The following is a 13,258-nucleotide window of genomic DNA, read 5'->3' on the forward strand; positions in this document are numbered from 1 at the left end:
TTAGTGGAGGTAACAACATAAAATCATGTATTGGACATTTTACAATGATTCTCCTTAACCCTGCAAAACCACGGGGTTGGCAGCAGAGGGTTAAGTTGTTTGGAAGAGATGACAGTTAATATATGATAACTAAAAATATAAAATTGTTCTATAAATTGCAAAGTTATTGCCGCGTTGACCTGAAAATTTGTCATTTCATTCATAAAGGAACAATCATTGAAATTATGTCAATTTATGCTTTGCAAGATTTGAAATAACTTCGAAGTGTGGTCACGACACCCCTGTTATGTCATATACATCACCAACCCATCTTTTCATCATTCGTTTTGGTGTAGCTTTCGCTTAGTGTCAGAGTTGCGACATTCACTGATTTTCTTGGAAGGATTTGCAAAAACCTTCGAGTTTGTAGATTAGAAAAACATTTTCTCATGATTCACTGGTAAAAGTACAGAATTACCAAGCGCAAACTTAATACTAGTTAATAAAAGAAACTTTCTAATTAAATTCTTTTTCCATTTTACATTCGTCCTAATAAGGACGGTTTGTAGATAGCTATGTTGATACAAGACGGGAATCTTTTAAAACAATTAAAACCTTACCGACGATTGTTTTTACTGCGTACATACATCTTTCCCCTTTCGCAGCTCACTCCGAATGAGTACGCTTCGCATCAAGGTGTTCCTATTTATAGACTTTACAATGCAGATGGAAGGCCGTCCTTTTGTTCGATAAATGAAAATATTTTCATCATTCGTTTTGGTGTAGCTTTCGCTTAGTAGTAGAGTTGCCACATTCTATGATTTTCTTGGAAGGATTTGCAAAAACCTTCGAGTTTGTAGATTAGAAAAACATTTTCTCATGATTCACTGGTAAAAGTACAGAATTACCAAGCGCAAACTTAATACTAGTTAATAAAAGAAACTTTCTAATTAAATTCTTTTTCCATTTTGCCTTCGTCCTGATAAGGACGGTTTGTCTATGTTGATTCAAGACGGGAATCTTTTAAAACAATTCAAACCTTGCCGACGATTGTTTTTACTGCGTACATACATCTTTCCCCTTTCGCAGCTCACACCGAATGAGCACAGTTTTCATCATGGTGTTCCTATTTATAGACTTTACAATGCAGATGGAAGGCCGTCCTTTTGTTCGATTAATGAAAATATTTTCATCATTCGTTTTGGTGTAGCTTTCGCTTAGTAGCAGAGTTGCCACATTCACTGATTTTCTTGGAAGGATTTGCAAAAACCTTCGAGTTTGTAGATTAGAAAAACATTTTCTCATGATTCACTGGTAAAAGTACAGAATTACCAAGCGCAAACTTAATACTAGTTAATAAAAGAAACTTTCTAATTAAATTCTATGTTTGTCTATGTTGATACAAGACGGGAATCTTTTAAAACAATTCAAACCTTGCCGACGATTGTTTTTACTGCGTACATACATCTTTCCCCTTTCGCAGCTCACACCGAATGAGCACAGTTTTCATCATGGTGTTCCTATTTATAGACTTTACAATGCAGATGGAAGGCCGTCCTTTTGTTCGATAAATGAAAATATTTTCATCATTCGTTTTGGTGTAGCTTTCGCTTAGTGGCAGAGTTGCCACATTCACTGATTTTCTTGGAAGGATTTGCAAAAACCTTCGGGTTTGTAGATTAGAAAAACATTTTCTTACGATTCACAGGTAAAAGTACAGAATTACCAAGTGCAAACTTAATACTAGTTAATAAAAGAAACTTTCTAATTAAATTCTTTTTCCATTTTGCCTTCGTCCTGATAAGGACGGTTTGTCTATGTTGATACAAGACGGGAATCTTTTAAAACAATTCAAACCTTGCCGAAGATTGTTTTTACTGCGTACATACATCTTTCCCCTTTCGCAGCTCACACCGAATGAGCACAGTTTTCATCATGGTGTTCCTATTTATAGACTTTACAATGCAGATGGAAGGCCGTCCTTTTGTTCGATAAATGAAAATATTTTCATCATTCGTTTTGGTGTAGCTTTCGCTTAGTGGCAGAGTTGCCACATTCACTGATTTTCTTGGAAGGATTTGCAAAAACCTTCGGGTTTGTAGATTAGAAAAACATTTTCTTACGATTCACAGGTAAAAGTACAGAATTACCAAGTGCAAACTTAATACTAGTTAATAAAAGAAACTTTCTAATTAAATTCTTTTTCCATTTTGCCTTCGTCCTGATAAGGACGGTTTGTCTATGTTGATACAAGACGGGAATCTTTTAAAACAATTCAAACCTTGCCGAAGATTGTTTTTACTGCGTACATACATCTTTCCCCTTTCGCAGCTCACACCGAATGAGCACAGTTTTCATCATGGTGTTCCTATTTATAGACTTTACAATGCAGATGGAAGGCCGTCCTTTTGTTCGATAAATGAAAATATTTTCATCATTCGTTTTGGTGTAGCTTTCGCTTAGTAGCAGAGTTGCCACATTCACTGATTTTCTTGGAAGGATTTGCAAAAACCTTCGAGTTTGTAGATTAGAAAAACATTTTCTCATGATTCACTGGTAAAAGTACAGAATTACCAAGCGCAAACTTAATACTAGTTAATAAAAGAAACTTTCTAATTAAATTCTTTTTCCATTTTGCCTTCGTCCTGATAAGGACGGTTTGTCTATGTTGATACAAGACGGGAATCTTTTAAAACAATTCAAACCTTGCCGACGATTGTTTTTACTGCGTACATACATCTTTCCCCTTTCGCAGCTCACACCGAATGAGCACAGTTTTCATCATGGTGTTCCTATTTATAGACTTTACAATGCAGATGGAAGGCCGTCCTTTTGTTCGATAAATGAAAATATTTTCATCATTCGTTTTGGTGTAGCTTTCGCTTAGTGGCAGAGTTGCCACATTCACTGATTTTCTTGGAAGGATTTGCAAAAACCTTCGGGTTTGTAGATTAGAAAAACATTTTCTTACGATTCACAGGTAAAAGTACAGAATTACCAAGTGCAAACTTAATACTAGTTAATAAAAGAAACTTTCTAATTAAATTCTTTTTCCATTTTGCCTTCGTCCTGATAAGGACGGTTTGTCTATGTTGATACAAGACGGGAATCTTTTAAAACAATTCAAACCTTGCCGAAGATTGTTTTTACTGCGTACATACATCTTTCCCCTTTCGCAGCTCACACCGAATGAGCACAGTTTTCATCATGGTGTTCCTATTTATAGACTTTACAATGCAGATGGAAGGCCGTCCTTTTGTTCGATAAATAAAAATATTTTCATCATTCGTTTTGGTGTAGCTTTCGCTTAGTAGCAGAGTTGCCACATTCACTGATTTTCTTGGAAGGATTTGCAAAAACCTTCGAGTTTGTAGATTAGAAAAACATTTTCTCATGATTCACTGGTAAAAGTACAGAATTACCAAGCGCAAACTTAATACTAGTTAATAAAAGAAACTTTCTAATTAAATTCTTTTTCCATTTTGCCTTCGTCCTGATAAGGACGGTTTGTCTATGTTGATACAAGACGGGAATCTAAAACAATTCAAACCTTGCCGACGATTGTTTTTACTGCGTACATACATCTTTCCCCTTTCGCAGCTCACACCGAATGAGCACAGTTTTCATCATGGTGTTCCTATTTATAGACTTTACAATGCAGATGGAAGGCCGTCCTTTTGTTCGATAAATGAAAATGTTTTCATCATTCGTTTTGGTGTAGCTTTCGCTTAGTGGCAGAGTTGCCACATTCACTGATTTTCTTGGAAGGATTTGCAAAAACCTTCGGATTTGTAGATTAGAAAAACATTTTCTCATGATTCACTGGTAAAAGTACAGAATTACCAAGCGCAAACTTAATACTGGTTAATAAAAGAAACTTTCTAATTAAATTCTTTTTCCATTTTGCATTCGTCCTAATAAGGACGGTTTGTCTATGTTGATACAAGACGGGAATCTTTTAAAACAATTCAAACCTTGCCGAAGATTGTTTTTACTGCGTACATCCATACAATCTTTCCCCTTTCGTAGCTCACACCGAATGAGTACGCTTTGCAGCCTTCGATGTTTTGGTAGCATTTTTAGTGGCAGTTACTACCGCCTTTTCAGTGACTGCGTTTCTTAGCCTTTGGCTTTTTGGCCTTCTCACCGCCACCACCGTTTTTCCTCTCTCCGGTGGTAGCCAATTTGATTGGTCGTCCGATGCAGCTTCTCACGACCACGCACGTCTGTTATGCACTGCGTCTTACACACGTCTGGCTTTGAGAAAAGCTGCGACACCCCTATTTATAGGTTTTATCATTAATGTTGATTCTCATTTAAAGTAGTTTTTGAACTATTTAAACAAATTTTATATAGCAAACAACGTATCGGTAGCAAGCGTTGAACGTTTTCCTTCCGATTTATGAAACAAGATTGGCAATCCGTTTAGTAGAAGAAAAGTTATTAAGGTTCAAATTGTACGTAACGCTTTCGCTAATATTCACTACTATCGCTTTCTCGCTCGTTCTCGTGGCGTGCATGAGCCTTTCCTTTCCGCCCGGGTTCTAATGACATAACCGAAACTAATATGCCGGCTTTCCCCCACCAACTGCTCTCGTCAAGCAACCCAATACGAATAATCAAAGGAACAAACATGTAGTGAACCTATATATAAACTTTTCATTATTTTATTGTTCATTTGCTGCACCATTTTGACGGCTCTGTGCGGGATGGGCTGAAAATTTTCACTTTTCCGAGTCGTTTTCGAAAGATTTTTCAAAACACTATTTTTCCGTTGATAATGAATGTCCTACATATTCCAAAATTTAATACAACATTGGTACAAATATTTTCGACAAAATGCCGAAGAAATTGATTAAATCCATTCAGTACAACAAAAGATATAAGCGTTCAAAATCTTACATCATTTTTCTGCCGAAATTTTGAAAAGGGGCCCCTATATTGAAAGGTAAGTCGTTAGTCACGACAAAACTATAACTTTTTCAAAAAGAATTATCTTCGATTCGGGCACTGAACATTAAATACTGTTGCTTTCATATGAAATAGCATGCTTCGTAGTATAGATCACCAAAAATGGCAAATACGATATTTTTTTATATCTTGCAATATTTACTAAAAAAATAGTTTAATTTTAGTAAAAAGTATATATAACTTTCTAACGAGTGAAGCTAAGTGTTCAATATATCAAGACAAATTGTTCTCCTTTAAAATATCTGAAAGTATTTCTAAAGTGATCTTAATGAAAAATCAAAACTACAAAAGTTATACAAAAAAAACAATTTTTTAAGAAACACCCTAATTTTTTTTGGTAAATTTCTTGTAAAATGAAAAGTACACGACATAGACTTTCAGTGTCTTCGACAAAGTTTTTTAAAATTTCATTTTCTTCAATTTTCTGGAAGACAGCGAAACTCTATCTCGAACCATTAAAAAGCTAATTCTTGGATTTAAAAAAAATTAGATCCACCCTACCCATTATTTAAAATTATGGAAAAGTATTGTAAAAGTGCAATATTTTTTCATGAAAACGAAACTACACTTTTAAATTGTTCGCCGTAAAAATAATTTAAACATATTACAAAGAGTCAATTAATGAAAAACCAAATTTTTAATATACCTTTTTCAGTTTTCAAAAATATATATTTTTTTAAATCAATTTTATGAAATATTCAAAAATATCGCATTCGCCATTTTTTGCTCAATTATAACTCTTATCATGACCTTATTTATAGTTCAAAAAGAATTATCTTTTATTTGCCCCAAATGAGTGATATTTTTAATCCGAACAACCCCATGTTTGGCGAAAAAGTGCTCATAACTTTTCAACAGAACTAGCTAGATATATGGTGCCATGAAACAAATTATTCGCCTTGAAACAATCTTAAAGTTGTCTGAAGACTACTTTAGTTTTAAATGAATACAGCAAAAGTTATTGGAATAAAGCTGTATTTCGAAGAAACACCCTAAGCTCCGACTTTAAATTTGTTGTAAAATAAAAAGTATGACAGATAAAGCTTACATGTCTTCAGCAAACTTTTCCAAAATTTGTCGTTCTACAACTTCGCTGAAGGTCGTTTGGCTCTAGCTAGAATGATTACAAAAATAATTTTTTGATCTTGGTAAAATTAGAACCACCCTAAGACTTAATAAGGCTAAGTTGTTTGGTTTTAGTAAAATCTCAAAATTCCCGCTAAATTTTCATTCTGGACCACTGTGCAGTGTCATAGTTTTTGAAATATCAACATATTTCATCAGATTAATTTTTATTACCATTTACGTTAACTAGGAAGGTCATCTCATAAGTTGGTCAAAGTCCATATCTCATAAGAGGAATTCCACGAAGATCCGTCCGAAAATCTCTAAAATCGTGACCGACATTATTAGATTCCGATGAAACTTTACAGGTTACATCGAAAGACAAGGCTAAACATTTTACACAGTTAATAAGGCCTACCTTTTGACCAATTGTTTTTAAAATGGCGTATATAAATTTCCAAAATACAGCAAAGCTATAAGAGAACGAATTAAAGGGAATAAATTCTTCTTCACAAAAAATATGCACTGAAAAAAATGTTGTGTAATGTTTCACATTATCAAAAATTTATGTTAAAAATTAAAATTGCATAAAAACCCATTTTCAATTTTTTTATATTTTGTCAATAAAACCTAAAGAAACATTTTGAATGTGACTAAACCTGGAAAGGGTTGTGATTGCATGATGGAGAACTTTTCGGCAAACAAGTTTTTCTAACGATAACTTTATAGATGTTTATACATTTCATTCTAATTGACATACAAAACTGTAATTTTATGACAGAATATAATTCTAAGTATCATTTTAAATCAAAATTCGATTAACAAAAATCCTCTACAATGCGATAGTTTACGTGATATTTAGAATTTTGATCCAAAAAATCAAATAATTCGTTAATTATGTCCTTCTTAAAAGTTATTCGCGTTACCCCATCATAAAACGTCTACAATCTACTGATTGTCGATTTAAAGACGTTAACCTTCTGGCAGTCGCGATAGTGCACTGAATGCACGCTGCTCTGAAAATCTAGCGAAATCGTCTTAGGACACCAGCGGCTGCTCGTTCAGTGGGCCATAAGCGCGACTTCCGGAGGGTTAAAGAAACATTTTCAGTGTATTTGGACCATGGAGAAGCTTTCAATAAAAACTTTTCCTAACAACAACTTTTGGCACATTTTTGTAATTACGCCTTTGTGAAAAATTGCTCATGAATCAAAATATTGCGATTGTCAGAGAAAATCATGGAGATTCATAAACCGAACACAACTGCAAAGTTTCAATCGAATCGACGATGGTCATATCTTGCGGTCGGCCGGTTTCTCGTGGAATCCCTCATACGAATAAACAAACATGCCTCGTCGAAATCGAAGCCACCAATACGAGCTCTGGCATACTTGTGAAAAACTGGCTCAGTTTGGGTTCATTCATAAATGACGTAGTATTATATGGTGGAGGGGGGAGTTTTGTATTTTGTGATGATGTGTGACGACACGGGGATAGGGGGTCATGTCATGCTACGTAGCTTTTTTAAAGGGGAATAACTAACATCGTTTTTTATTTAAAAAAAAATACGCTGACAAAGGGGGGGGGGGGGGGGGGGGGTAGAGTTACCGTCAAGCTACGTAATTACCAGGGGGTATTTAGAAGTTTGTGACAAAATGCTACGATGGGCGAGGGGGTGTTAAAAATCACTCAAAAATGCTACGTCATTTATGGATGGTCCCTTTCCAGTCATAAGTCAGCAATGATTGTGTGCTCGGCAGTTACGTTTGACGATATTTTGAAGATTGCACTTTTTTTCGAATTCGAAGTTTTGTTAACTTGTCTCTAAGAAATATTTCTGTTCTGGGGGTCACTAGCAATCAATGAATGGCCAACCGACAGAATGATGAGTTCAGCAATGCAATGCCAATTCCTGCAAAACCCTTCTTCCCCTGGCTCGACTGCAAATGGTCACCAAATCATTGCACAACTATTCGGATTCTTTGGAAACATTTATTTGCGTTAGCTCCTAGAAGCAGATCAAAGAAATTTATGCAACATGCACATCAAAACCGTGCATCGTTACGGCTCTATCGATCGATATCACAGCTTTTTCTCCTGTTAACCGTGTCCAGTTCGGAAAATATATCACAAACGTTTCACTCAAATGCATTTTTACACTGCAACCATTTCCCCCCTTCGTCATCAATCACTAGCTTCAGAAGTCGAAGCGAACTCAATACAATTTAGAAAGTCGACTTTTCAACCATCGAAAAAAAACTCCAGGAAATCGACGTCAATGACGTAATTTAATTTCAACTAAATAAAATACTTTTAGCTGCAATCATGCGTACACCCTTTTTTCAACCGATATCCAATCTAAACCGCCAACGATTTATCATGCCTGAGGGCCATAATTTATGATAATCCTTTACAGCTCTAATCCGAAAAAATACCGGATAATAATTAATTACCGTCCCCCTTTCTCTCTCTCTCTCTCTCTTTCTCTCTTCTCTGTTCCACCCCTTTCCAGGTTTAGTCCAACCCGAACGCCCTCGCCGTGGGACGGCGTCCGGATAGCCGATAAGTTTAGTCCGGTTTGCCCCCAGCGGCTGCCGAATGTAAATAACGAAACAGCAGCTTTAGATAAGATGCCAAAAGGACGACTAGAGTATTTGAAACGTTTGCTACCTTTTTTAATAAACCAGTCGGAGGATTGTTTGTACTTGAACGTATTTTCACCTGCACATGGTAAGTCTAGTTTCGCCGTTTACTACCTTTATGATCTAACTAACTAACACACACGCACCCATTAACAATAATTACAGCCGCTCAAAGCGAAAGAAAATTACCTGTTGTAGTATTTTTACACGGAGAATCATTTGAATGGAACAGTGGGAACCCGTACGATGGGACCGTTCTGGCCAGTTACGGAGAAATAGTTGTAGTTACACTGAATTATCGATTAGGAATCTTAGGTAGGTTCATTCGACTCTAATAAACAGCTTCGATAAACATGCTTTTATTTTTTTCTCGCCAAGGTTTTTTAAATGCCAATCCGAGCCCGGAGATACGGGCACGAGTGGCCAACTATGGCCTGATGGACCAGATGGCGGCCCTGCACTGGGTTCAGCAAAACATTGCCAAGTTCGGAGGGGACCCATCGATGGTGACCCTCGCCGGTCACGGAAGTGGTGCCGCGTGCATCAACTTCCTAATGACTTCACCCACGATGGTACCCGGATTGTTCCATCGAGCGATTCTGCTGTCGGGATCGGCCTATTCATCCTGGGCCCTGGTCGAAGATCCGGTAGTATACGCACTGCGGCTGGCGAAGGAAGTCAATTGCTCAATACCGGAAGATCTGATCAAAAGTCACGAAGAGATCGTGGACTGCTTGCGGGATATCCCACTGGAGGATCTGTTTGCGGCAGACATACAACCGCCAAGCTTCCTGAGTGCATTCGGACCATCCGTCGATGGCGTGGTGATCCGGCCGGGCCGAACCAATCAAGACATCGACGAGACGCCCATCCGAGGAACCTCGAAACGATCCCAGGGTGCGGCTGGGCGCTATGACCTACTGTTCGGCGTCGTGACGGGTGAAGCCCTGTGGCGATTCAGTGCAGTTGACATCCAGAGTGGTTTCGAGGGTGAACGGCGGGACCGAATCCTACGAACCTACGTACGAAATGCGTACACCTACCACCTTAGTGAAATTTTCTACACCGTAGTAAACGAATACACGGACTGGGAACGAACGAGCATGCATCCAATCAACACGAGAGACGCCGCAGTTGCCGCCCTCTCGGATGCTCAATTTGTGGCCCCGCTGGTGCATACGGGGGATATGCTTGCACCGCCACCGCCACTACCCGGCCAGGAACCGTCCGGGCCGAAGTGTTTCTTCTACGTGTTCGACTATCAAACCAAGGACGGTGACTATCCACAACGAATGGGAACGGTTCACGGTGAGGATTTGCCGTACGTTTTCGGCGCTCCCCTGGTGGACGGGTTCAATCACTTTCCCAGAAACTACACCAAATCGGAGGTGGCCTTGTCCGAGGCGATCATGATTTACTGGGCGAACTTTGCGAGGACGGGGTAAGTGATGGTGCTATATTTCACTAGTTTTATGAGTTAAATGAATTGGAATAATCGCAAATAATTATCAAGTAAGATGTGAAACTAAACCAAAAAAAAATCGAATTTGAATCGTATTTATGAAGTGGTTTTTATAGCGAAAATATCGAAGATCAGATAAAATTAGATCCTAGAGGGCAGATTAGTAGAAGATGGACTGTTAATTAGTTCTTTCCCACTTTTCCCAGTTAAAGTTTTTCTTCAAAACTTTTGCGTTCACAAACAATTCCGAATTTACGGAAACTTACGTTTTCCGATTCCCGGTACTCGGAAATCCCTGAAAACATTTTTTTTGTGCATGTGATTTATATTCTGCAAAAGAAATTCAGCAGAAAATATCTAAATTAGTTATAAAATTTGCGTTCAGACTTTGTCTCATCAGAATCCAACACTAACTTAGTGGCAGCACTAAGATCTATTGGCTATACTGCTCTGGTCAGCTGATTATAGCGGTTGGTCAATTTAACCAAGACTATCCCAATTATATTGAAAATTGTAATCGACCATATTCGATTCAGATTACACTTTTTACGTTTTATCTTTACGTCATATTATGTATTTTCTGTAAAAAAGATCTTTTTGGATCGATATTTGTACATCAGAACTATCCTAAAATGGGTTGCCTGAAATTATCTTTTTTTGCGAAAAAATATACTTTTGGAAAAAAATCTTAGCATCAAAAATGTACGTTATTAATAAAATATGGCTCGATACATAGAAGAAAGCGGTAAAATATAGTAAATAGATTAAATGAAATAATTTAAATGTACAAAAGAAATTGAATAAGGCGAACTTATTAAATGAGGCAATTACATAAACCATACAAAATGAAATAAAACGGAAATAAATAATTGAAATGACTAAAATACATAAATAAAAAATGAACACAGCTATTTAAATAAATAACACGAATAGAATAAAAAATTCCAATGAATAAAATGAAAGAAAGAAAAGAGATTAAATAAACTAATTTGAACAAAACGAAAAATCGGAGTAAAAAATAAATAGAATTAATGAATTTATGATGAAAATACAATTACAAAAAATAAAATACTTTTTTCATTATTTTCTGTCAGCGAAGATCTAAGGAGCAATGGAAACTTTTTATAATAATATCATTATGAAGAAGCATTCAGTACAAAAATTCTCTAACTTCTTTAAACATGTTTATAATGTTTCAACAATTTGCCAGGCAATATTGCGATTTTATTATTGAAAACTATTTTAAATGTCAAGCTGAAATATTGTTAACAAAAATCTTTAAAAATGAAGTCGTTTCCATGATATTTTAATTTTTTTTACAACAAAATTTATGTAAACAATTTATTCGAGCAATTATTTTTTCTTTTTTTTTAAAGTATATTCTCCGTCATCAATCAATAATAACTTTAAACTTATTGCTAAATTGATGTTAAATACAAACAAAAATACAATTTATTTACACAATTTGACTCTAAATGCTCTTAACGAAATCGTCTAACATCTAGTAGTAAGCTAGTTTCAATAAAAACAATTAATTGGTAAAATTAGGATCTCTACATATGGAAGAAAATATATAAAATTAATTAAATTACTCATATAAATTACACTAATAAAATCTATCCAACAATAATAAAAATGACATATTTAACAAATGAAATAATATAATAAAATCAATAAAATATTAAAATTATAAATTTGCTCTGTATTTAATAAACTTCCTGAGATTATTATAATTTAAACAATTATTAAAAGCAATGCAATGAAAATATTAACAAAAATGAATGAAATAACATAAACAACGATATGAATAAATTCAGTTAAAGGGAACTTACATCTTAAATGCCTTTTTGCCGACGATTCTTTAAATTTATTATGAGAAGACTCAAAGACATATAGGAAAGAAACTTTTTGTATTGTATTGTTACTTTATTGAATTAACAACGCATTTTTTTCACTTATCAATGTTGATATGGTAGACCTAGCGATTACATTGACGCTGCCTCTTTTAAAATTACATTGAAAAACGTTGCGCTGGATTACATCTGTTTTGATGACCTGAACTGAAGACTTTGATAACAAATTTACTTGTTGTTCACTTTTTAAATATTTTAATGTTTCGTAAAATGGGGGGCAATTGAGAATGAAGTTCATTTTTACACACCCTTTTTTGGTTCCTCTTGCATCAGCAAAATATAATTTGTTAAAGTGAATAATCGGGACCTGGACATATGTTTCCCGAATATATCGACATAAAATTTATTGCGATGCGTTGAGTACTTTTTCTGAATTCTTGCACTCCATTATGTAAAGAGCAACATCTAGGAAATTTTTTTTTTAAAATATTAAAAAGAATGAATGAACAAGAACAAACACTAACAAAATGTATACAATAAACAAACAGCATAAAACGAATCAAATAAATATAAAATAAATAAACTAAATAAATTGAATTATTGTACTGATTAACGACTAAAATATGTACAATGATTCAAAACAATCAAATAAAAATATCAAATACAATAATAAAAATGATTGAAATCAGGTTATTTGGAAATAAAATTGAACAAATCAATACATGAAAAGACAAAATAAATAATTGCATTAGGAGATCGAAATTTAAAAAGGGAAATTGAACAAGATTGATAAAATAAGTTAAATGGATTAAATAAACAAGATGAATAAAATAAACAAACTTAATACAATGAATAACATAAAAACGTGAAAAATGATTAAAATCTAATTGAATTAATAAAATGATAAAAGGCATAGATTATTTAAACGAAAAAAACGAATGCAATGAATAAAATCAATATTTATATGTATGTATGAATGAAACAAATAAAGTGAAAAAAATATTGGCATGAATAAACAAACAATTGCGCTTGAGCTTGTGCGACCACCCCTGGCTGCTACTCTGTTATCGATCGGGACTAGCTGAAGTTGCACAGGGAATCAGTAGATATTGGGAGTAGCGAAACATCTTGCAATGTGCAACTCCTGGCAATCCTAGTGTTTTTTTTATCGATATCGGCGCCGGCCAGGCCCGAACGTAGATTGCGGAAGGAAAGGGAAGGATGGGTACCGACGGCTTTACTTCCCTTCCGAAGGAAGACGTGACCACATATTTTATCACCTCAGA

General features: G+C 35.2%; 1 protein-coding gene across 2 annotated transcripts in view; it reads left to right on the forward strand.

Moving 5' to 3' along the window:
• LOC131684863 (neuroligin-1) overlaps window positions 1-13,258 on the forward strand; it is an 818,713-nt gene that overhangs the window by 773,518 nt on the left and 31,937 nt on the right. For both annotated transcript variants that reach the window (XM_058968085.1, XM_058968087.1), the window contains 3 exons: window positions 8,528-8,745; window positions 8,823-8,972; window positions 9,036-10,098. In XM_058968085.1, coding sequence (XP_058824068.1) covers window positions 8,528-8,745; window positions 8,823-8,972; window positions 9,036-10,098 — 1,431 coding nt within the window. The remainder of the gene's footprint in view (window positions 1-8,527; window positions 8,746-8,822; window positions 8,973-9,035; window positions 10,099-13,258) is intronic.

The sequence above is a fragment of the Topomyia yanbarensis genome, chromosome 2 (genome assembly GCF_030247195.1).
Source record: "Topomyia yanbarensis strain Yona2022 chromosome 2, ASM3024719v1, whole genome shotgun sequence".
Classification (NCBI taxonomy): Eukaryota; Metazoa; Arthropoda; class Insecta; order Diptera; family Culicidae; genus Topomyia; species Topomyia yanbarensis.